Source organism: Boleophthalmus pectinirostris, unplaced genomic scaffold (assembly GCF_026225935.1).
Source record: "Boleophthalmus pectinirostris isolate CB_2022bp ecotype Guang Dong unplaced genomic scaffold, ASM2622593v1 HiC_scaffold_3, whole genome shotgun sequence".
Taxonomy (NCBI): domain Eukaryota; kingdom Metazoa; phylum Chordata; class Actinopteri; order Gobiiformes; family Gobiidae; genus Boleophthalmus; species Boleophthalmus pectinirostris.
In genome coordinates this window covers 43,341,850-43,368,556 of record NW_026571299.1, presented here as the reverse complement: position 1 = coordinate 43,368,556, position 26,707 = coordinate 43,341,850, and the positions used below count along the sequence as shown (strand labels likewise).

The window sequence follows — 26,707 nt, the reverse complement described above, 5'->3', positions numbered from 1 at the left end:
ACAAGATCTCGTGAGACAAAATTGAGAGTCAAAACATAAAAAAAATGGCTAAGTGGTGATAAGTTACTTTTACAATGCTTTGGTTTAAAAAAAGCTGCTGTTTGAATAAAATAAAATAAAGTAAATTACAAAATAGTAATGCCAAAATTGTGAACTGAACTGCATAATTTATTTCATATAAATAAACAAATAAATAATGTCAAAATCTATTGTTTCCAGTGGTGTCTCATCTTGTTCTTGCGGAAATTCTGTCTAGTCCGACCTCTAGCTATTTATTATATAGAATAATATATTTCATAATATAAACTTCAGCTTCCACCTGAACACTATGTGCTTACTTACAACAAGTTACAGCAACTCTTTAATCTAGTTTTGAAACAATTAATCCACATCAATGGACATGCCAATAGATTTCTGCTGTCAAGATAATCCACACAAAACTGCACTGATTTTGTAGGATTATTTTATTTAAAAAATATGTGTGAAAAAATCAGCATCTATTCAAACACGTAGAGTACATTAATAATGTGTTTATCATAAAATAAAACATGATACATGATACAGTGAACATATATAGAACTGGCTTTTCATTGTCAGCCTTATGACACACAAATATTACTCACTTCATACAAAAATACATATCATAGTGCTTGGTTTGCGAAGCTAACACAATTATACAATCTGTACAAAACTTCAGTTAATACAAATACATATTGCCCAAATAGAGCTACAAATGTCCATCGATAATTGTACCATATCAATATAAGTTGGTCATATTCATATTAAACATGCACAGTGAATAACAAAATAAAGTAAAATATAAATATGGTTCATAAAACCTACTAGAGCCATTAACAGTGGCTTACAGTTTCTGTCAACACCTTCCTGTTCTGAGGAAGTAAGTGTCATAAACTTGTTAGAGTTTAAAGTGAGCATGTGCAGTGAAGTCACATGACTGGAGTCAGCTCGCTCAACCTCCAACCGCTGGCGTTCTTCCCAAATTTGTACACCAGTCTCCTGCCATCTACACGCTCCAGGATATCACGCTTGTAATAGTACCTGCACAAAAGACAAGATTTCACAATTAGAATGATACAATAATAATTCAGTTCAAATATTATTAGGCTTAAATTTTTTGGATAAAAGCAGCATTTGCAGAGTGATAACCTAATAACTATTTTGTTTGTTAAAATCTTAAAATGTTTGTCTTTATTCATGCTTTATTTTGGCTAATTAACATATAGTTATTATTATTATTATTATTATTACGTCAGCAAAAATTACTTTCTATAAATCTGACATATATCCCAAGTTTCTCCTCACCTCATAGCACGGCTCAACTTCTCGTAAGTCATGCTGCTGTTCTTCTTCTTCTGACCCCACATCTGGGCCACGGCTTCAGACTTGAGGAACTTGAAGACCCCCTCTCGGCGGTCTTCCCACTTGAGCAGGCCGTGGTTCTTCTCGGGGTGGATCAGGATGTCACGGATGAACTCCCACAGATGAGTGCCTCGAGGGGCTAAATCATCAAAATTGTAAGGTCAGTTGTTCAGTAGACTTTTATAAATGTTTTCATTCATAAATGAACATCATTATTTATTATCACTTTATAGCTTATTGTAATAAAATAATTGACCTTATTACAGTGGCTGATAACTTGATATCTATGTGACTTATGTCAGCGGTGAGAGATGAAGGTTAGATGAAGGTTCCAAATGCCTTCTTAATATGTAAGTATGCTACCTCTGTACTGTTACAAGAGCATGAATCTTTCTATTGTTATAAAACTAACAAAAAGATTATCAATATCAAAACTATCATATTACTAGTTAATCAAATATCAAAACAATTTACCATTTCTTAATATCTTATTTTTTGTGCTAGTTTTGCTAACTCTCGACTAAAGGTATTTTATTTTGACACCACAAGACTTCTTGGACTACTCACTTCTGACTTCTGACTGAGTACTTGGCTTAAAGGTCCATGTCCCCCAATACAGATAAATTGTTTAAGCAGCTTGTAAAGTCAAAATAAACCTGCTGCATGCCGTCGGCATCTATTTATAAAGTGTTTTTTTGTCTGATAATCAGACTATGCATGTTAGCATGCTAGTTGTGTGCAACTAATTCTGTTTGTCATTTTTTTTTTTTTTTAAATCAGGTACAACTCCTTTAATGTACTTTTAATGTTAGGTGTTATTTATCTCACCATGCTTGCTCTTCTTGGGGCTGTACAGACTGTTGTGATCTCTGCTTCCTTTAGGAGGTCGTCCGCGCCTCTTCTGACAATATTCCTCCACATTCTTCTCAGTTTTGATTTCTGACCAAGACAAACACACCACTTTAGAGTTTTCTCTCTAAAAACCCAATGGTGACATGTCAATATGCAGAAATCCTTACTGTAATTGGAAGGGTAAAAGAACTCTGGTTCAGATTCGCCGCTTGTGGATTCTGGCGTGCGGAAACCAGAGAACAGATAACCTAAAAGCAAGAACACATAGTAGGTATGACATAAAAGTATATCTATATGACTGCTTCACTTTGTTTATTATTGTTAATATATACAGTAAATACTAGGTTGTGTCAATGTTTGTATTAGAGCTTACTGTTGCAGGATGAGCTGAGATCGCTGTCCGAGTGCTGATCAGAGTAGTTGCCTGTGTCAGTCAGTGTGGTGAGCTCCATGCTGAGGGGGCTCAGGTCATAGTCTTCACAGAAGGAGGTCTCTTTTTTGGGAGAAATGACTTCAGCTGCCAGAGGAGAGGACATAAAAAGTAATGTTATTATTATTTAAATTTAATATTAATATGATTTCATTGTAGAAAAGAGAAAAATGACATACCACTCTGGAGGCTTTGGCCGATGGTGATGGTGCTGAGCAGTGGGTACTTCAATTTGTCCAGGAAGGTGTCCAGGAGTTCACAAGTCTCATTCAGATCAGATGCAGACAGGAGCTGGAATTCTGGGAGGACAGCATTTAGGATTGTTAGATTTGTACTACTAGCCATTCTTAAGTCTTAAAATCAACATTTGAAACGTAATAAAAATAATAACACTTGTAGTCAAGACAATCAAAACATGTGACATTCCATAATTGCTAATCATGTTTTTTTTTTTTTTAGTGCCAATGGTTGATTTGGGTTTCTGTACAATAAAAAGTTCCAGATTGCCATAATAAAAATAGTTTTAGTCTTGTGATAGTGTAGTGCGATGTCTTTACCATGCTTGGCTTTGTGCTTGAGTAGACTCTGGTGCAGACGAGGACCGAGCTGTGGGCCAAACACTGTAATCATTTCACTCTGGGACATCCTGCACAGACTGGGGCCATCCAAAGCACAGTACGCGAGGTTGAGGGAGCGAGCATCATAGTTTGTACCCTCGATGTTATCGCTGATCCACTCCAGAACGTTCTCCAGCGACCAGCAGAGGGGACTCGCTTGCTCATACCACTGCCCTGGGACAGGACCTATACAATTCACAGAAAGGTTAAAATGAGAATATTACAGTTTTTACAAATGACTGGTCTTAATCTATGGCTGTTACTTTTGGACCTTTGTCATCATCATAGGTATTTTCATTATTAAGAGTGACTTTTTATATACATTATGCACGCAGTTCCATTTGAAAAAACATTAAATAGCTAACAAACTTTGGAGATATTATCCAGTTGTAAATACAAAATGCACTAGTTAAACAAAGAATTTTCAAAGTCACACAGTTTTATCAACAACTAACTGCTAATAGCCTCCATGGGGAATTTCACAGTTAAACATTGACCTATAAGTCAATGATTAAGGGTCACTCAAAATGAGGTCAGAGAGGTGGGCAGTAACAGACAGTTATTTGCCAAATGATTTTAAGATGCGGTCTGCACATTTTAAGGGTCTGCTTGTCTCATGAACATATTATTGTTTTGCCTGGACTGTTCCGAAGTATAGTTATGGTATAAACGTAGCTTTCATTTATTCTCAATATTACTAAAAAAGGGATACAAGATTTTGGATCCTCCTCTTAAAAACATATAGAGTCTCTTTAAACATGCATTTGAACATCAGCTGGTCCAAAATTAAAAGTAGCAAAAAACGGTTTCATTAAATTTTTTCAAGACAGTTCAGTTTGGCTATACATTTATGTTTGTATGTATATTCTCAGTTAAAATGAATAAGAGTGCACTTACTGGTGTTGTCTGTGTATTCAGTTGGGCTTGTTCGGCCAATGGGCTGTGGTGGTATCAGATCGGGCACCCCGCTCTGGTACATGGTCAGGTTGGCATTAGTCAAGACACTGCTAAGGCTCGGGGCGGCCATGGGAACACTATAGAAACACACAATTACTTAACATAAATACATCATAATACAAGTGAGACGTCTGTAAAAGTCATTATAAGCAAAACATTTAGCTTAGAGAAAATCAGACATGTTAAAAACCAAACATAACTAATCTTGTTTTAAAGAGGCCTATGATTCACCATTGAAACATAACAATTCTACCATTACTACTAATAATAATTCTAATAAAAATAATAATATATAAGACGAGCTTTACCTAGTGTGATCGCCAATGTGTAGACACTGTTCTCTGGTTAGGTTATTGCAGATACTTTTACCCTCATTGTCTTATATAGTGTGCGGGGGCAGCACTCAGGTGAGCTCAGGGGAATTCCACCTGAGCTAAGCCCCGCCCACTTCACTTTCCCAAGAACTGGACCAGCAACACAAACCTGCCCCACTCTGTCACAATAACTATCAATGTGCTTTCTTTTTTGGGCAATTACAACAGATTAAGAATACAAGTGAATTAATAAGAAGAGAAGATGAAAGATAATACCTTTAATATAATACTACAGCAGCACAATGGTCTTTTTCTGGCTATTACTTGGAATCCACATGCAATAAGATTATAGCAGTATCAACATATGACACAACAATGCATTGGTGAAGGCTTGTGAATGGAATATGCAAAAAAAACACACTGAACTGCAAAAACTAAAATCTAGCCAAGTTAAGATTACTTTAATTAAGAAAGTTAAATCATCATTTGTAAATTTCACTTAACAAATAAAATGATCTACCAGTGAAATAACACTTTTTGTACATCTTGCTACACTAAAGATAAAAAAGACAACAAGTCTTTTCACTTAAAATAAGAAACAAAATCTAGTGTTGCTTCAATGAAGAAAAATACACTTACTCCATTAGTCGATCATTTTATTTGTCAAGTTGAATGTGCTCAAATAAAGTAAAATGTTCTTAATTTAAGTCATTTTAATGTAACTAGATATTGCTTTTTGCAGTGTAAGTTTTCAATTTTTAAGAATATGTTTTTGTTTTTGAAAACACTAAAAACAAACTCAGTTATCTAAGTGAAGTACAGTTTTGTCATTCAGCAGCTCCCTTTTTGGCACTAGATCAAAGTATTACTTGACACATTCTATAAATTATTGCTTTATATGGTTATCATGAAGTACATTTGAATAATTCTGAAGAAAGGCAAGGCAAGTTTATTTGTATAGTGCATACATAAAACCCAGCATAAACAAATCATCATTAATAATCATTAATAATCATTAATAATCATAATTATTAATAATTATTAATAATCATAAAATCATATATTAATAATAATCATCATAAAAATTAACATTAAAAGAGAAGCGTGTGGAATAAAAAATGTCCAATCATATGAACAGCTAAACTGAGTCTGAATTTAAACAATGTGAGATGTGCTGGACTGTAATTACCTCCGCCAAGGAGGTTATGTTTTTGCCGGCGTTTGTCTGTTTGTTTGTTTGTCTGTTTGTTTGTTTGTTTGTCTTTTAGCAACATAACTCAAAAAGTTATGGACCGATTTTGATGACATTTTCAGGATTTGTTGGAAATGTGAAAAGGAAGAACTGATTTCATTTTGGGGGTGATCCGGAAAAAATCCTGTATTCTGGATCACTTTGAAATTTTAGTTAACATTGTGGTAAATGGGGCCAAAAAAAACCACACAACTGCCCAAATAAGGAGTCCACACAAATATAAAAAAGAGTCCAGATCACAATTTCATTATAATGATGATTCATGTAAGGATTCATGTATCCTTATATTTTGTTGAAGAAGTAACTAAAGTCCTCTGCTTCTTCTAAAAGTTCACACATTACAATATAATTGGTTACACCCACCTGTCACTCACAGTGCATTGCTGAGGGTGACCAATAGGAGGATTGGGTGGGAGTATTCAAGAACAAATTAGTGATCACCATATTGCCCAGCTCTAATTTGCGCTGGCAATCAATTATAGTAATAAAGTGTCATCCATTGAAAATACTTCAATATTCAAATAGGTACTTAATTACCTATTTAATATCGCATGCTAGACTTGCTCAGGGAGTTTGCGCTGATTATGCAACAAATAACTACTTTTACTGAAGGGCATTTTATACATATAGTTTGTGTGTCCATGCTCGCATCTCATGGCATCAGCCGCAGGTGTGGTGTCTGTGGACTAACTGAAACTGTCAGGCGTGTGTTTACTCAGAGTGAACCCTGAGTCCTCTGGTCAATCATTCAGAGCATTATCACATATGTGCACACTCGTCAACACTGTCTTTGTCCAATCTGACATCATTGTTGGCGCTTGGAAACTTACACAACAGATTCCACGCTGAACATAACATTTAAATAGTGGAGGCTGTTATAGAAAATGTGTGTGTGGTTGTGGTGGGAAAGCAAAAATAACCACTCTCTTCAGGCATGTAGCACTTACACTAGTGCAAAGCAAAGTCTGTCTATGGAGTTGGTTTGGAAGTGTGTGAATAAAAACATATTTTGATTGCTATTTGACTCATTTTAATAATAATAATAATCAGAGTACAACTTCATCACAATGGCCAATTGGTGCCATCAGCCCCTCCAACCCACCAACAACCATCAATACTTACACACACCACATTTATACAAGGCACTGTGGGTGAAATGCCTTGCCTTAGGGCACAACAACTACAGTTTTGCTGCTGGCACCCTATGTGGCATTTGATATTCCCAGCAGTCTCTCATCCGAGTACTAACCAGGTCAGCCTAGATCAGGCTTTGACAAACCAGTATGGTCACACACATTCAGAAATATAAAGTTAAAATAATACTTTGGAATATTTTTCATGGATATAGATATGTTTTATGCCATACTGTGGGATGTTATAGCCAAAGGAATAATATTACCATGGAAACAAGCAGGAGGAGGCTCTACACCAGGCCAAATAAGTCAAGTTTGTGGAAATGCAAACCAACAAAATCAAAAAGTGTTTCGGTTCAAGTTTTATGAACAACTGCAAACCAAAGTGCATCAGATGAAATTCAATAAGAGTAACTTTGTGACACACCTATGTTTCCCACAAAGCAGTATTTTATGGTTATATTAAGATGTGATCAATAGAGTGTGGAACTTCTCTTTAAACTGTTTAACCTTTTGATGTAATGATCGTTGGGGTCACTTCACACCAATGTAATGTTCTGACTGACAGACATATTCTTCAAGACAATGCCCTGAACACAACATATGAGACATCGTGAGCTTTTGTAGCACACAGACAAAAGGTGAAAAAAAAAATGCAGTTAAAGGATTGAGTAACTCTGTAGCATGTGGGCAGAGTGAGACGTCGTCACAATACGCCTGGCTTTTCCAAAGTGTCCTAATGAGCCACAGTCTTACTCTAAACGTGTGCCCCTCCTTGCTGGTGTCAGGGAAAACAGAGGAATGTGGACACTCCCGTTTGAGCAGCACTTACGGAAAATTATTTCATCACCTGCCATTCAAGCTCTTCATCTCAAATGTACCTGGGTTTTTCAGTGTCAACGTAACAAAGGCATTTGTAAAGCTATCCAAACTATAACAAAGACAGTCTTTCGGCTATTGAAAAAACAACAACTTTGTGTTTACATAGGAAAGGGCAGTATGATAGCTTAATAATTTACAATTAAATGTAAAATGTAAGATATTTTGAAATCACAATAATTCCAAATAACTCTTATATTTATTTTGTTGAACTGAAATTATTAAACCATATGTGATTTTGTGTAGGGAGTTGACAATAACTATAACCATTGCTTGGCTACAGTCAGTGTTGGGAAGGTTACTTTTAAAATGTATTCCTCTACAGATTACATACCCCAAAATGTAGTTTGTAACAGAATCCATTAAGTTACTTAAGGTGAGTAACCTAATCTGAATAAAACTACATGAATGTAGCAATCACATCCTGAAAATTCATGTTTGTTGTCTTCAAATTGGCTGTTGAGCCCAAGTCTTGAAGAAAAGACAAGCAAAGACGAGGATATGTTAACATGAGATGTTTTGTCTGCTAAAGGACAATAAAAAGCCCAGACTTTCCTTAAACATATTAATATTACTGATAGAGAAATTATTTCTATATGAGGTCACCTTAAATTATGTCCACCCTACTGTTAGGTGTCATGTTTAGACCTGGTTTAGTCCTGGTTTAGACCTGGTTTAGTTCTGGTTTTAGTCCTGGTTTTAGACCTGATTTTAGACCTGGTTTAGTCCTGGACTGGGTTAGTCCTGGTTTAAGTCCTGGTGTTAGTTCTGGTTTAGAGGTGCACAGGAGGAAACGCGGTCTACGCAGCGTACGCGAGAAAACACGGTCCACAGGCGGTGCACGGGGGGACGGCGGTGTCCGCACAGTAACTACAGGAGATGTGGTCCGTGCGTTCTCAGGCTGATGACGATGATGATGAACGTGTGTGTTTGTGTGTGTTTGTGTGTGTTTGTGTGCGTGTCCCCTCATGTGGCAGGTCATTATAGAACAGTAGTGCAGATATCATGAGCCTATGCAGGTTGTTTTCACCGTTGCCAGTAGCTCCGGTTTGACATTTAACTTGTAGGCGATTTTATATTTGTTATTTTCTTTTATATCTCATGCCAGGAGAAGAATTGCCAAGACACAAATGTGTTTTTACTTGTGCGCTGCTGGCTCTGTTCTACTGGCTCTTCGACCTCGTCCACTGTGTGACTGACGCCGCCAACGTTAACATGACGTTTACGTAGCTCTTACTGCACGCGTTCTGTGTGGGCAAAAAAATACATAAATCAACGGGATGTAGCACAAAATGTGAAAACAGGAAAATACTGCCATGTAATCCATTTATTTCAGAAAAGTAACTGTAATCCAATTACCACTCACTGAAACAGTCACTCTGATTACGTAACGGCGGTACATGTAATCTGTTATTCCCGAACACTGGCTACAGCTCAGACCTTACTAAACTGATGCTCAAAAGATTTATTTTAATGACTCTTAATAAAATAAAAGCAAAAAGGAAAATCTAACTTTGGATTTTACAGTGTCCTCAAAGAGACATAGTGATAAAAGGTTATAATAATAATGTAACCCAGGGGACTCCACGTCTGCCGCTCTTCACTGTGGAGTCCCCCAAGGTTCAATGCTTGGACCTGTTCTTTTTATGCTACACCTTCTTCCTCTTGGACAGCTGCTAAAAAACATGGCATTCTGTATCATTTGTATGCAGATGATACACAGCTCTATTTACCTTTAAAAAAGAACCGCACAAGTCCCTTGACACCTTAATGATGCCAGGGTTTGGTTGACTAAAAATTTCTTGAATCTCAATGAGACACCAAGTTGATAGCATTTAGGGCCAGTGTCAGTACTAGCTCCTCTTTGAACCTGGGCCCCCTGAGTCACTACAGTAAACCTATAGTGAGCAACTTGGTGTCATCAAGAACTCATATTGAAACTAAAAACGTTAACTTGACAAACAGGTCATGACAGTGTTGAAATCCAGTTTTTATCATCTACTTCTTTTAAACCAATTGTATCTTTTTCAGACTTTAAACAAGTCCGGCATGCTTTTATTTCATCACGTCTGGATTGCTGCAATGCATTTTACACCGGATGAACCAAAATGTGCTTTATTGCTTTATTTCGAAAACTCTCAGACCTCCTCCAAATATACACTCCTGCATGCGCTCTGAGGTCAAAGGGCCAGCTCCAGCTCATTGTGCCAAACAAGACTTAAAACCAGGGGGGCAAGGGCCTTCTCCACGGCGGCCATCCCATGTCTGAACAGCCCCCGCAGTGGAGTGTTTTATGTCTCATCTTAAGACCCACTTTTATCCCTGGCACTGACACTGCATGAGTTGTGTGTTCCTCTGTCGTCTTGTATTTTTTTTTCTTTTATGGATTTTATTTATTTATTCCCATTGGTTTATTTTATCTGTTTTATTTATTTATTGTTTTTATTATGCTTTTATTGTATTGAATTTACACATATACATATAGAGCACTTTGTTAACAGTCTTTGTTTATAAAATGTGCAATAGAAATAAAGTGGACTGAATAAAAGAAAAAATAAATAATAATAACATTCTGCTGAGAGTACAAATTGTAAACAACTCCAGGATGTGTTTGACCTAAATGTACAACAATACTGGTCTATAAAAAGACAGGTTATATTGTTCTTTGCACAGTAATTGTATAAATAACTGCAGCCTTTGTGATTTAATGAACACTTCAGTCTGATTTCAGTTCATTTGCAAAATACTGTACAGACCTGTTTAGTAGCTCCAGCTGGACGAAATATAGCCCCAAGTCAAGACGTGACATCTCGCTTAGATGCCTATATTAACTATTCATTCTTGCCATGCTTCTTTGTTCTCAATAGGACACCTTCCTAAAAAAGAATGAATTTAAAATTAACTACACATATATTTTCAATGCGTATGAAATGCAAGATAAGTAAACTCTACTGAAACTCAAACTTTGTGTCTCATATTAAAATGGCATCAAGTTGTTTTGTGTTTCTCCTTTTGCCTAAATATGGCTCCATCCTTTGGCCTAATTTTGAGTTTTCCCCTTTAGCCTAAACATGCACCGAAGAAGAATGTGGAACTGCCAGGAAACATGCCAACCAACACATATTATCAGATAGACTATTTGGCGCAAACATTTGACCAACTATAAAATTACTAAATAAATATGTATGCAAAAAATCAACAAATTGGCTTAAGTTATAATTACCTCACCAGACATTCTGTTGGAATCTTTGTAAAATTTTGTCAAAGTGTGAGGTTCTGGCCAGGTAAACTTATAAGACAAAGTTTGACAAATACACTTAAGAAACTAGTGCACTCAAGTATTTCTAAAGCGAGTTAGTCTTGCTACAAATGGTAAGATGGCTCCATCCTGTGGTCATAAGAAACCATGTTGTTATTTTTTGCATTCATTCACTGGGTTGTATTTGGCAATAATTATGTAGAATACAATGAACCAATAAAGATCATCAAAGATCAAGACAGAGCAATAACTGCACATTTTACATTCTAAAAACAATTTAACCATCAATCATACTATTCCAGCTAATAGACCACAGCACTGCCGGAACAATGTGGCAGCCTACACAAACCCTGGTCATTTACAGCGTGCTTTAAAAAGACTAAATATGCTAATAACCTACCTAAAATCAGCTAGCAAAGGTTAAAATACTTGCAGCAATTTTTTGATGACAGTTCTAGAAAAAATAAAGTATAAAATAAAGCACGCAGCACATCCAAAAAAGTAGCTCTTGTCCTCTTGAGGGCGCCCTCGATATGCCATGAAGCATTTGGGCTCATAAAGGACACTAGGTCTGTTTAATTTATTTAATAAATATATAGCTATAGGCAATTTCTCTCCAACACTTCAACAAACTGCACAGCACAGTGGCTTCCTACAACCATTGTACTGATTTTGTGTGTTGCTATACAAAATCAAACAAGCACGTGTTTCTGGAACAGGAGGCCTACGCACCTCTGCATTTTACTGTGTTTCTGATGAGACGTGCCTAGCGAGTGTGCTCTGATTGCTCCATGCGCGATGCTGGGGAGGACTAGGTCATGTGACCCGCTAATACCCTGGGATTTGCTGTCGGCCGTGCTCTTTAGTCTTCCTGCCTCCCTCCATCCATTCATCCCTCCATCTCTCTCTCCCTCTCCTCCAGTGCGCTCGCCCGTGTCGTTGTGCAGTAACAGTCAGATCGGCCCTCGGCTCAAGTCTCGGAGGATTTAAAGGACTAGTCAAATGGTGAAAGAAGTGGCCAGTGGAGCTTTGGCGCTGAGCAGACCCTGGCAGCAGCATGTTTGAGCAGCGTTAACAGGTAAGAAGACACGTTTACAGTAACAACAAGGGACTCTGTCATATACCAGTGATGAATGGCGTTACATAATCAGTGATACAATGCGTGTGTTGTCATTTTTAAAGGTGTATCTTGACTATTATATGTAAGTCATAAAAACGTTTGAATTATGACGTAATTGGTTACATTGTTTATCTGTTTACACCAGTCATTAATTATTCACATATGGATATCTTCAACTTCATCTGTTGCTGTGAGAGCTTAAAGCTTCTGTGCTATCCCTAACTATTTTGTATGTTTGTTTTTTTTTTTTTTTTTTTTCTTTTAGACAGCATGTGGAAGCCTTGAAGTTAACATTTGTACACATTACGTAAGCGCATGCAGCAGCATATAGAGCACATCTCTGTACAAAATCTTGGCCTATTATTGAATGTTATTTTAATAATTTGTCAGGACATATGGACACTATTAGAACAAATATCTACTAATCTGATAGTCTACTGCCATATGGATAGCAGCATAATATTTGTGGAAATCTGTGAACACTAGCAACAATTGATGGAGTTTATTCAAGCAACATTTTTTTTTTATCTTTCACCACGTCATTTCACTGATACATGGTTACCTTTGGGCCTAGGTGGTATTTTGAGATTTGCATTTCTTTGGTTGAGGAGAGGCAGTCATATAAATATATGGTTGATATGAGTGTTTTGTGTATTACATATTATGGTATACACACTGCAATCTGAGGCATCTCATCACTGTCAATTTGTACTGAGTGGGACAGGATATGAATACAGGTGGGATGCCCTTGTTTATTTGAACAAGCTGATCCTCTTCTGGTGGTGGGACACTGGAGCCATGCCCAGCTGACGTAGGCTGAGGCGGTGTACCCTGATGATAGAATTATGTAGCCTATGTGTAGTGAGAGAGGGAGTGGTGAGGCAGCAGACAGCAGTGCACATCAGCCTATCCTCTGTCTCCCTGCTCCACCGTCCCATGTGCCTTATCCGAGAGGAGGATGCTCAAGTTCCGAGCGGACCGCAAAGTGAGGTTAGTGCACCCACACGGGAGAGACAGTGCCAGATATGAGTAAGCAGGATGGATTTAGCTGATAGTGTTAATGTGTGACAGATGCTAAACAATATGTGGAGGTCAGACAGGACTGCAATGCAGAGCCAGATGGAAGCTCAGGGAAAGTCCTCAGAGCGGAGTGGTGTGTGTGCGTGTGTGTGGGCTGGAGCTGCAGTCAATGGAAGGGAATACTTTACAGTAGGAGTGATAAATGGGAGCTTTAAAGAATCGCAAACCATGCTAGAGCACGGACTTCTGAATAGGAACTCTTATTTTAATTTACTTGGACTATTCCCATGAAGTAACTTGCAATATGCACTCACCAACTTCAGTTGGTCATACAGGTGCAACTTTTTTCCCAAACTCCTAAACTATTTTGTTCTTATTGGTTTACTAAAATGTGACTATTTGACACAGGCGATATCATTGCAATACTCTCTTGTCAGTCAGAGATGAAGTATGTTCATTGTATGCTGGCTGTAGGTCGCAAGCAATGATTTTAACACTGTGAATATTTTACTTGGAACTCTGTAATATGCAGTGGCCAGTGTATGCACTTCCAATGAACCTAATAACAGTTCAGAAAAAGAAGGCTTTATTAAATAAATGAACACATTTTGAGTAGATTCATCTTCAGGGCTAAGTAATTAGTCTTGACAGCAGTGATGTAAAGGTTTAGTTTGCTTATGTGATATTTAGATGTAGGCCTATAACACATGGATGGAGCAGAGTGATTTTGATTCACTGGTTGATTTCTTGCTTCTTGCTTGGCCTACACTAATAAGCTATTAATGGGCAGAATGCGTAGTCCTCTGGGCTGGCCAACACAAGGCAGCAAAGAGCATTGCAGCCTTGGTAAATCTAATCCAATTTGACCAGCAGGGATTACAGCGCACAGTAGGCGCGGTGGCTCAGAGCTGGAACACGCTCCAGGACAGTGTCCCAAAATCCGCACCGGGTTTTCCCTGGGTCTGCTCGATGACGTAACACATAAACAGGAAATTAAGCGTCGATACGAGTGCAGCAAACAATAAAATCAATCCACTGCGTTGGAGCTGGGACAGTGAGGATGGAAAACCGGTTTAGAGGCGTAAAAATAGCATTTTGCTTTAACATGAAACAGTTCCAGCTCAGAAACGAAAGCACATTCAAGCATCTCATAGAAGAACAGTCTCCCTCGGTAAAGACACAGAAGGCACAAAATAGTGCACTTGCCAAAGTTACAACCATCAGAATATAACTTTTTGCTTATTTTAACAAAGTGATCCTCTTACTCTGAAGCTGGAGAAAATACTGTGCACGCGTTTGCTCCTGTCCTCTTCTTAACCCGCGCTGCTGCATGGACCTGACATGTTGCATGGTGGTGGGTGTGTTTTCCCGCTCAGTCATCCTGCTGCAGATGCTCCTGACTGAGTCATATCTGCAACAATATGGTCTCTGGTCACAGTGCATGTATACATATACTACTTTAATATAATGATTAAAACCAATTTAGGCATTTATTGATGAGCATAGTGCTGCTGATGATGGGGCGAGCTCAATAAGCACAAGGGGGCGCTTGTGTCACTTGTTCGTCTGGCTTTTGGGTTATTCATAGTGGTTAATGTTGACTTTGATAAATGTGTATTAATATATTTGAATGATTAAATATTAAAACAAGGTAAAGTAGCCATGAGATAACACACAAGCCAGTAACACAACTGTCATGTATATATGTGTGTATTTATTTATTTATTTGAAAAAGAGACACTACATATTAATGAACATATGTAAGCCTATCATATGTAAATATATTTTCCATTTGTTATCCCTGGACAGGTTGATGATCATTAAAATCACATTTAACACATAACACAAAAACAATATCACAAACATTGGAACAAGAATTTCACATTAGGATCACAGAAAATGAAACGCCAGCAGACTGAACACAGAACAGGGCAGACAGGAGCAAATCATAACCACAAACTCAGGGGTGGAGGTGTTACATTTCATTCTTGTGTTTTGCTTTAAGAAGTGTTATACCATGGTCAGTGAGAATTCCAATGTTATCTGCTATGCATTATTTTTGTATAACTGCCCAGGTAGACCGATGACAGTTAATCACTATTTTATATCACTACACTGTGAGCATCACCATAGCAATGGGTTAACAAATGAACTACTGTTAGGAGGGACTAGCTTTGCACATCCCTGGACAGCCTTAAAATACCTAACAATCAGCTAATGTATTGCACATACATTAAAGTGTTGAGAGTATTGCACATAGTTTAAAGTGCTGAATTTATTGCTCTCACCCTCGCTATGAAATGTGCTCACAGGGGGCCTCACTCACAAACATTTTTTCACTGTACATAGCCCTTGTAAGATAGAACATTTTGACCCAAATTAGTTTGTCTCACAGGGACCTCTCCTCTGCTTATCGCTCTGGTGGTTCCTGATGCTGAGGTTCTGTATTGGATGTAATGTAGTGGTGGTTTAGCAGCCCATGCAAACTTTTAGAAATAAGACAGGCATTTTTGAATTTTATAGAATTTTCATTCTATTTGATAGCGGTAATGTTTTGCTTAAAGGTGCACTATGTTAATTTTTGGTTGGTGGTCTGTCACCTGCTTGTCTCCAGGGATAGGGGCATTAAACAGCTTTATCTTACATTTATTAATTTGCAAGTAGGTTGATAGCTCAAAAATAGCTCTGGTTTGCCTCCATGAAGATAGAAGGTTTTAATGCCATACTGTGAACATTCCAAACAATCTCCAGGGAGAAAAACATTTGATGGACCCTTCAGCAGAAAAGTTATGCAATGCACCATTAAGTTTACCTTAGTCTTACCCTGTGGTGCTTCAATAGCAGCCACTTATAAATATATACGGTACATAAAGAATGAAAATACTTTTGCTCTGTTATGTTACTTGTGTATATTTCATGACAGTTGAATTCAGAGATTGGCATGGACTGTGTACAGAGGAGTCATACCATATGTGTGTGTGTGTTTGTGTGCAGGCAGTGTGATCTGGACATGAATGGGAACACTGCTGCTGGAAGCCTCCCTCACTCCAAAAGTGCCAACATGGTTTCAGAGGTGTCCCAGGAGAACCAGCCCTACAGCCGGGTCAGTACACGCTCATACACGCACACACACGCACACACACTCGCACATACCACACACACCACACACACAAACAAACACACACACCCATGCACTCAGCTCAACTCTTATGTAAGCTACCATTGTGAGAAAGAGCCTGTTCAAATGTTTTACTAAAATAAAACACCAAAGTTAAAAAATAGTCTAAGACTCAAATCTTAGACAAAAGAAGATTTTTTTTTCTAATTTACATGTATGAACAGTACTATTTTTATGGGTAATGCATAGATATAATCATTCAAAAATATATGAGTGTACAGTGAATAGACTTTATTATACTATATATATCAAATTAACAACTGCCCACAAATATAACACTGAATTTTCTTTCTATTTCCTGCCTGCAGGTTTCTCGGACGCCCCGGAAAGCTGCTTCTTTTGGAAAACGTTCCAACTCCATGCGCAGAAATCCCAAAGCTGTTGTCACAAAACAAGGCTGGCTGTACAAGCAGGTCAGAGCACAATTACTTGTCTACTTTCAACCAAAGAGTTTCCTTTACCAGAAAGTAAATAGTGAATGGATGTGGTGACTGATGTCTAAGGAGACTATAGTTTTACTTATTGATTGACTGGATCAATAATTGCATTAATATACATTGTATTTTACTTGCATGATATGATTTATTTATGACATCAACCTATCCAGGGACTGAAGGTGGGAATAAGCAATCTTGCTATAACCTAGCCTGCTATATTACCTCTTGTGTAGGTCAGTGTTTTTTGATGTGCATTGTCCCTGATAAGTAAATAAATAAATTAAAATGAAAACTAAAACAAAAAAATAATCATAAAAACTGGTTTATAATGACATTGTATCCCATTCAGCATTATATGTTTGAATTTTATTTTTTGGTTGGTTATCACACATCACCAGTAATTTATTTTATCAACTTGCATGTTTTGTCACTGTATTTCTCACTGTTGAAATTAGATAATTATTTTAGAACTATTACAATGTATCTTAAAATGCTGTTTCCCACAAATAATTTAATGAAAAGAATAATTCACTGGTGATGGTGCATGTTGTGTGTGTGGTACAGGGCAGCAGTGGAGTGAAGCAGTGGAACAAGCGCTGGTTTGTCCTCACTGACAGATGTCTATTCTACTACAGAGGTTGGTCTTTCTTCTATTTTCCATCACAAACTGACTATTTGTCTAAAATGTATCAAGAGTCAAATAATACTGTAAAAAATTTAATTGATTTTAACAATGATCTGATATATTAAAATAATAAATCCACATATATCTTGTGGTATATTTGCTTTTGTGCCAGTAGTTTCAGTATTGTTGTTTATATCTCTTTAACAACCTAAAGATGCACTCTGTGACATGTTTAGTGGAGTGTCCGCCACCTGTTTGTCTCCATGGAAATGCTATTGCTTTGTCTAGAATGTTCCACAATGTAGATTAACCCTATTTATCACAAAGGAGACAACCAGGTTACAGAACTACACTACATTACAATTCAGGGCTCTGGAGTGTTGCCTCTATTCACAGAAGAAATTTTTGTATTTTTGAGCAATTGAAATACCCGTAATGAATAAATGCTAGATGTTTAATGTCATACCATGGAACATTTTAGGAAAAGCAATAACATCTTCATGGAGACAAGGAGGTAGTGAACCCTCCTCCGGAAAAGTTGTGCAGTGTTTCCATACACCATAATTGATATTATTGTGGTGGGACTCTCAAGAAAGGTAGGAAAGAAAATAATGTGCATTGCTATGTTAAGTAAATAGATAGTTTTGTGTATTTAAATTAGTTAACGTTAATGCTTTTTAAAGGTGTTGTCCATAAAATTATTTTCCATTCTGCTTGTATGCGGATGGGGTGTATTGTTTGCATGGGAAAGGTCATACACGCTCCTCTCCTCTCACACTGACTGAACAAATTAACTCCGTAAACACTGAGTGGCTTTGAGGCATGCATGATATTTGGTGTAGTAACCCTTCACCCAAGTTGGGACCTTAATTCCAAAAAGACAGTGTGGAGTTTGGGATTATTGTGGGAAGTATTTATCTTGTTATTTCCCTTGGTGTTGCGTTGAATCGACTGTACTCAAAAACAGAGTTTCATTGTACACGAGAGCATAGCAACAGTGAAAACAGCAACACAGTTATTCTTGTTCTTGGCTATAAATGTCCTGTCATAAAAGGTTCTTATACATTATTAAAATTCCTCTCCATAAGACTCTACATGTAGCGCTTCTCCCAGTAGACCCAAGATATTTGTGTTCACTGTTTCTCAGGCCATGTGCAGCGGTCATTCATGTGTAAGATCTTCTGTACAGTACTGTTTGGGCAGATTGTATTTGTCCACACACCATGACTTGTTACTTCTATAGAGTGTCAAAAGACTGTCACTAATGTAATGACTTACATGAATTATTTTTCATTTTAAAGCTTTTATATTATGTAATATGTATCATTTTGAGATTTTAGCCATGTTATAATGTTGTTTCCTCATCACAAACATACCCACAGTGTTTTGTTTCATTCACACATTTACCATGCAAAACCTGCATATTTAGGCTGAGTTCTTCTCTCACACAGGAAACTCTGTTCCATCTTGTGATATCATGTTGTGATACAGCAAGTGCTCCACTGTGTTTTTAAACTCCATACACCTTCACTAGAATCATTTGGATGATATCAGCCCTGGAATTGCTAATCTCTACTGAACTGAAGGCAAAAGGTAGCTATTAACTTGAAAACTACTGCTTCATGACATCACAAGGTGGCACTGAGCATTTTGAACTTTGGAGACATAGACAGACTAATAATAAACAGTTACTCAAACATGTGTGAATGGAACAAATCACAGGGCAACAACATTATAACATGGCTAAAAGCTCACAAGAGTTAGTTTAGCGTAAGATAGGACCCTTAACCATAAGCAACTGAGTTGATAATTAAACACGTCTATTCTCTGCTTTGTGTCTATGACGAGACTGAGCTCCCCCACTACCTTACTGTTTCTCTCACATGGTGGCAGATGGAGAAGGGGCCTTTTGACTATTCCCCTGGGAACATGAGGTTGATCGCAATTAAATTAAAAATACGGGGTGGTGTCACTTTTGTCACTGTTTATGATGCAAAGGAGCAAAGCATGTTTATTACGTTCTAATAATGTTGCTATTGCCTATTTTGTAATGTATTATAAGATATTACAGCAATTAATAATAGTAAACAGCATAACAGTTAAATTGAACAATCAATACTTATACTAATAATAATGATGTAATTTCACAGATTTCTGCATATAGCAAATCGTTTGGCCTGTTGAGTGTATGTAATGTGGAGTGATAAATGTTTTGATCAATACCCCATCCACACACTGACAGCCAGTGTTATTCTAGATCAGAAATGTCTAAAGAGTAATAGTTTAAAGAGCTTATATTACACAAAATTTACTCTTGTGAGCTGTAAATCATATTGGAGTTGTGTTTGTTTCATTCACATGTGAGTAATAGGGCCCGGTCAAGCAGAAGTAAACAGCAAGGCCAAAAATTCAAGTTAATGCATCTGATATAAAAATGTATTCAACAGATAGAACATATTCTCTAGTTTATGAAACTGTTGACCTTTTTTCTGTACCATTTTTGGTTCTGAAGTTCCATATGTTTTAAACAGACCATGTATGAAACATGGAACAAAAATTATTTCCCAAATTTCAAAGACCTGCAAATCATGTAAATAAATGGATGTATTTCATCATATCTTGTGTTATTCCATCTTTGAACTGTTGATGAAGGTACATGATTTAAAAAATATATATATTTAAAATGATAAAAATTTGCTTGGAAGGACTGACATATTATATAGAAATAGTTTCCTTTCATTTTGAAGTAATATTAAAGTATTGGGAAGAAAAAAGCTGATGTATGTAAAATCATGCACCTTCTACTTACTTGCGCAATTTTCCCTCCGTTACTTTTCCCTCTGTTACCATGACCTTTCTTAATAAAAAAATCTCATGAGTCAAAAAGTAAGAGGTTTTTCAACCTAATCTTGTACCATATGGTAGAAAACTATATGAAGCAAATATTCAAACCAGTTTGTTAAGGATATGGAAGTGAGAACCACTAGTTATCAGTTTGTATTTATTGCCCAAAAAGTGCTGCATATTTCATTCCCTCCATTACCGACATGAGTTTTTAAATTTTTTGTCAACAACTTGAAAGAATATCACAGGTTTAACTTTACCCTGTTGGAGTGTAACTCTTTCCTACATTCTGATACTTTACTTATTTCAATAGTCCCTCTAGTTTCTGAATAAGAGCTATTTGAATGTCAAAAATCTGCCCCTGTTTCCCTCCGTTACCACTTGACCGGACCCAATAGTGGTTTATTAGTCTGTCTCCAAAAGCTCAAAATGCTCTATTCCACCTTGCGATGTCATAAAGTAGTAGTTTTCAAGTTAACAGCTACATTTAAATTTTGTACAGTAGATATTAGCAATTCCAGGGCTGAAATTGTCCAAATGATTCTAGTGAAGGTGTATGGAGTAAAAAAAAACACAGTGGAGCACTTCTTGTGTTGCCACGTCGTGTTTTCTGTTTGGGAAAAGAACTCTAAATATGCATGGTTTGTGTGTTAAATATGTGTGAATGAAACAAAACACAATTCCAGGTTCTCCGTGTTTGTGATGAAGAAATAGTATTATATTATAATATAGATCAGAAAATAGTTTAATATGGGCGCTTTAATATATTCATTGTTTTAAAAATATTGGAAATTGTCACTTTGTTTCCCAGGTGAAACCTAATGAGGTATTTTCTTATACAGTCAGATTGTAATTTCCCACTGCATAGCAGTGTTGTAATGGTAAACAGACTCTAGTGACCCTGCAATGAAGATGTGCTCTTAGCTCCAGTTACACTGCAGAGACGAGTTACAAGAGACAAAATACACACAAAATACTGTAGGTGTTGGATGAAACTATCAGCATACTGTGTTTGCTTGTGTAGTATATCCCCTGTACCTCTGAGGACTGCAGATAACTAAAGAAGATAAAAAGTCCTTTCCCGGCAGAAACAATCAAACATGTATATTTTTTAAACATTTACACACCATCAGAAATTAATATTATATCCAAATTGCCATCAGTTGCTTTCCTTACTTCTGTGTTTATTTTTACATTACTGACCTTTAAAGATGCACAGATCTAGCTTTTTCTGTTCCAGTGCTGATACTTTGACTTATCTGCCCATACCTGATATGAACTGATACCGAAGGAGACAGAGAAATACATATTACTTGACTATAAATAAAATAACAATAGCTGTCTTACTATTGCTCAATCTATAGCAAAAGGAACCTATAGGAATATATAATGTTGTATATTAGTCTGGATGTGTTTGGATGTAATATTGTCTGTTTGAGCAATGATGATACAATGATTTTGAGTGGAAATATCCTAAAAAGACTTGTAGGGTTAATGTAATAAATCATTTAAGATATTACACATCCTGATTTTGAGATAACACTTCATTTCCGTGTACCGTGCAGCTGTGATTAATGCATTTTAAGTAGATATAAATTACTAGTGGACATGAATCAGTGAGTTAATCATTAGGATTCCAGGTCTATACTGAGTTCCACTGTCAACACTACCATTATTTACTTCCTGTATGATCATGCATCCTTTCAGAGATTGTACACAATGGGTTTCTATGGTTATAACCTAATAATATGATGGAAGGCAGCCAAAGCGTATTACTGTCTCCGGCTGTGTGTGGCTGCAGGTTCACAGACTATAGGAGCAGGTACATTTGGGCTGCTTGCCAAGATTCCTTCTCCACTGAGTCACATGGGCAGGTCTTTCTTACATAGACACACACACGCGCGCTAGACCTAGGACGAGGCGTACTTGCTGATTGCACAAGCCAGTTTTACCCCTCCCCCAGCCCTGCCTCTCCTTGGTTTGGTCTCCTTCCCTCTCTGTCACTCACACACCCACTCATAAATACACACGCTGCTGCTACTGCTTACTGACTGCAAGCATGTACAAGAGCCCCAGACAAAGGCTTTGAAATGGCTCTAAAGCTGGCTTTCGGATATCTATTCTTCCTCTCACCGCGAGTATTGGATATCACTGGCGTCTAACCGTAGAAGCCATTAAAGCCTGCTTATCACTAGACTCCTGGACCATTATTCTTCAGAGCTGTCAGCAGAGGAGAGACGATTGAGAGAGCACTGAAGCAGGTCATTCAATGAGAATTCTCAACGCAGGATTTTACTAAATGATTTTTTAGTTTGGATTTTGTGTATTGTTTACGTTATCGCTATCCATCAGCCAAGGTTGCCGGCGTGCGTTGTCATGACGATATTTCCTTTTTTGCAGACGAGAAGGAGGACACGGTATTGGGAAGTTTGCCACTGCTCAGCTTCCGAGTCGGAGGAGTGGAGCCATCAGACAACATCACCCGCAAGTTTGCCTTTAAGGTCAGTAAAACGTGACCGACCACTTTGTTTTGTTTTGGTATTCTGCACGTGCAAAGGCTGCTACTGAGCTGCAGGCTGTTTCAGTGAGCCCCCTCTGCCCTAGCTGCTCTTTTATGGAGGACAGTGAATTCATTGGAACCGGGGTAGGCTTGTTCTCATCATGGTGGTTGGTGGGTTTGACATGATTGATGGCAGCTGACTGACAAATTGGATTATTGATGAGGAGAGCAGTGTAGGAGGAAAAACATGTATGCTAAAAATATGAGGTATCAGGTTGACTCTCACTTGAGATGGTATGGTTAAAAAAACATGAAGCAAAACACACAGTAGATATTACATTCAAATAACTCTGATTGAGTACAGAGCCTTTAGTTTGATTTATCTAGTTTTGTAATCCGGATGTGGTCAGGGGCAAGGCCATGCGTCACAGTGTGAATAAAATCAAATAGAGATTGCTTCAGATGAAATAGTTTTTGCTGTAACTTGTTAATTTGCTGTGATTTGTTCATCTGTAAGAAAGGGATGTCTTGTCTAGACTGTGTAATGAATAGAATTTTAATTAAGATTGAATTTCATCACCTCTAATTGTCAATCCTAATCTTAGATTTTATTGAGAGGTCTACAGCCAATCCTCTTTGTCAGTGAAAGGTGATTATTATTTATTTGGAGCAGTGATCGTACTTTGGAGAATACATTTTTGTTGGTGTTTATGGCAGTTATTCGAGGTCTTGTCTTGAGTATGTTCATGAAGTTAATATTTTATTTGTTTTATAAGATAAAATATTCTATAAATATCATATATAAAAAGCATGAAAGATGCCTTGGTAGCAGGAAAGTTCAGGTTCAGTAAAAAAACAAAACAGACTTCAAATTCTGTGAATGTCCAGTACACCAGAGCAAAGTGCAATGCCTAAACTCTGAGTAAACACATGTGAAGAGACTGACCAAACAGACATGATGTCCCTGTGGCTAATTGACTGTCTTCTTGCAAACCCAATAAAAGCCCAACTGTGTGTTTCCTGTTCTTACTAATGCACTTACACACAATACACCAGACTTGTGTTAGACACTTGGCCACGTTTATTCTGGAAAACATGATTAAATGAAGAAGTTTGTGGGCTGGTTACCCCTTCAGGGCAGCAGGTGTCAGTTCAGTCAGTGAAAAAGTCAAAGTTGGCAGGATTATTTGTAATACCTTGATCACAATAGCACTTTGTGAACAATCTCTAATGTGGCTTTGCATGTAAACAAACTGTTGCACCTGTATTATTACCTGATTTGTATTACCACGTGCTTTTCAAGTTTTTCTGGTACTTCAAGTGTTAGGCATAGTACTATATTAAAGCTATTTATGATTTAAAAAGCATGTTATTTGCTAGTTTTCCCCTCGATATTTGTTGTTAGGATTTGAGATTACATCGTTATGAATTCCACAACTGTCAGTGACCTACGAGCTTGATAAGAGTATCAGTGCTGTGCCTCATTAGTAAGACCACCACTTGTACACAGTGAACTTCTAATCTTCCTTTACTTTTAAATGTATGAATTAGAAATAACTCCCTGTAAATTTGAAAAAAACAGTGTACTTGAACTACACCTGATCCCTGATCTAAAACTGTAATAAGAGACTGTCCTGACTTGGGCCTGGAGGTGGTAATTCAAACCCATTTTGTTGTTCACTCTTTCAGGTTGTGTGAACACTGTGGCAGTGACATTAGTTGTACTGTTCGAATGTGAAGTTAGGACAAGTAACAGCAAAAGGTCGAGGACTGGTCCAATTTTAATCCAAAGTTTTCTTATCAGGATAGTGGGCTGCTGTTACCTTGACAGACTGCCATGTTTGTCTATGACACAATCAGCTGGCCTGTTAGGTTAATGTCTGATCATGTGTTAAAATAAATAAATAAATAAACAATAATAATAATCATATGCTAAATATATGCTATTTGCTGAAGGCATATTGATTTTATTGATATATATTTTAAAGAAAATACATAAAATCACAGCCTGTATAAAAGTTGTTACATTTAGTCAGCATTTATCTTGTATAAAAGTGACTGGATTATGTGTTATTAGACAAACCAATCAAAATGAAAGCTGTGTTATCAATGGACTTGACTTTTCAACACAATAACAGATATTCACGTGTGTGAAAAGGTCCAGTCAACCCTGAGTGGATCTCTAAGCTACCCCAATCTTATTTATGTCTGTGGGCTCCTGCTCCTAAGTCGTCTGCCAATGAAGGCAAACTCTTTGTACTTGGAGTTAGCTTCAGGTTGTTGAAATGCGCAGCACACACCACAACAGTCATCTTGTTATTTTTTCCACCAGATACTGGCAGGACAAAGTCAACAGGCAAGCCTCTACAAAATCAAGAAGCCCAACCTAACCATTACATAAATCAGCCTATTATTGTGACATGCACTCTGCTGTAATGTGTCTAGAAACTTTGGAGAGGGAAAGGTAGAAAGTTGGATCAAAATCAGATTGAGAAATATTTGTTGAATCCTCGCCATTTATTTTCTTATGTATTTTTCTATGTGAAAAAGTTTAGACTAAATACAGTAGATACCATGATTTGCCTTGTATTTCTTCAAGTTAGGTTATGTCATATGATATTATATTAATATGACAACTATTGGTTCTAAACTTCATTTAATCCACTAAACTGCTCAGGACCTCATGCAGCACTCTGAATGTCAACTCATATTTATTCATGATGGGGCAATGCATTGGTTTTAGATTAGAGTTTGGAGGCAGCCTGCAAACCCACAATAACAATCTAGCAGATGCTATGTTTGGGGTTCCTAACACAAAATGCGTCATTCAATCAATCAATCAACACAATATAAAAACATGCAAAACATTAAACAATGAAATAAATCAAATTGTGCATAGTGTCACTACATTACTGAGTGTTAAAAGATAGCCTGAATAGGTACATTTTGAGCCTGGATTTAAAAAGTCCAAAGTCTGTGGGTATTGGATTATTATCAAATATTCTTCAAGAATACATTAAAAATAAATAAAATAATTTACGAAATTATAAAAAGAATTGTCTAATCTTGCAAATCAGAACAGTTCAGCAGTTTCCATACACTTGTCCCCCTATCAGACACGTGGATTATGTGCATTGGACACACTGTTATATAAAGTAATAATTAACTCCTTGGTGGGTCTCTTTCTGGTCTGCTGAAAAACCACAGGCTCATTCTAGTGCTGTTTGTCCCTGGGCTCCCAGCTAAGAGTGTGGTTGACCACATGTATATATACTGTGTACTGCCATATACTGTAAACACAAGCCTTATCATGTGTCAAAGGACCTCAACTGCAAAACACAGGGTTAGGTTAGGCCTGTTATTTGGTCCTATACAACTTAATAATAATAATAATAATAATAATAATAATAATAATAATAATAATAATAGTAATAATTAAGGACAAACAGAAAAAACAAAAAAGATGGTTTTAAAGAGACTAAGTACAGATACGATTAACTTGATATACATGTTTTTTGTGTTGGTTTTTTTGCCAAATGCTGTTGAAAATTTGAATGGGCTCATATTGCAGGAAACTGTGCTACTTGATTTTTCACACTTCAGTATGCTATAACAAAGGAGCAGGTAGTGTAAACAAAGAACCATGCATAGCGTCTGATAATGTAACCTATTCACTTACAATTTATTATAATGCGCGTATGTCTAAGCTATCACTTCTATTATGATCGCCTCGAATTTGATGCGCCTTTGTCTCACACCACCTAAACGTGGAACAAAGGAAGGACAATAAAGCCAAGGAGGCCACACACACTCCGCCTCTGTTGCCATGGCTACTGCTGCCTGTTACTATAGAGCCATTTCAGCCAATTGCATCACGTTGCACATTGTGGGTGTGGTCTGATTTTTGCTC

General features: G+C 37.2%; 2 protein-coding genes across 3 annotated transcripts in view; one reads left to right on the top strand and one right to left on the bottom strand.

The window, feature by feature from the left end:
* Positions 1-446: 446 nt before the first annotated feature.
* elf3 (E74-like factor 3 (ets domain transcription factor, epithelial-specific)) lies at positions 447-4,609 on the bottom strand. The gene is made up of 9 exons (XM_020935838.2): positions 4,545-4,609; positions 4,177-4,313; positions 3,220-3,465; positions 2,842-2,961; positions 2,606-2,749; positions 2,400-2,480; positions 2,209-2,319; positions 1,324-1,519; positions 447-1,059 (listed from the first exon to the last, which is right to left on the bottom strand). Exons 2-9 carry the CDS (start codon positions 4,304-4,306, stop codon positions 948-950), a joined length of 1,140 nt encoding a protein of 379 aa, XP_020791497.2. The 5' UTR covers positions 4,307-4,313; positions 4,545-4,609; the 3' UTR covers positions 447-947.
* An 11,599-nt stretch (positions 4,610-16,208) lies between these two features.
* plekha6 (pleckstrin homology domain containing, family A member 6) overlaps positions 16,209-26,707 on the top strand; it is a 28,771-nt gene continuing 18,272 nt past the window's right edge. Inside the window, exons 1-4 of one of the 2 annotated variants that reach the window (XM_055160805.1) lie at positions 16,209-16,316; positions 16,700-16,804; positions 17,393-17,465; positions 22,698-22,798. In XM_055160805.1, coding sequence (XP_055016780.1) covers positions 16,224-16,316; positions 16,700-16,804; positions 17,393-17,465; positions 22,698-22,798 — 372 coding nt within the window. In that variant the 5' untranslated portion in view covers positions 16,209-16,223. Of the gene's footprint in view, positions 16,317-16,699; positions 16,805-17,392; positions 17,466-22,316; positions 22,559-22,697; positions 22,799-26,707 lie in introns of those variants that run through there. The other variant, XM_055160806.1, reaches the window with a different exon arrangement.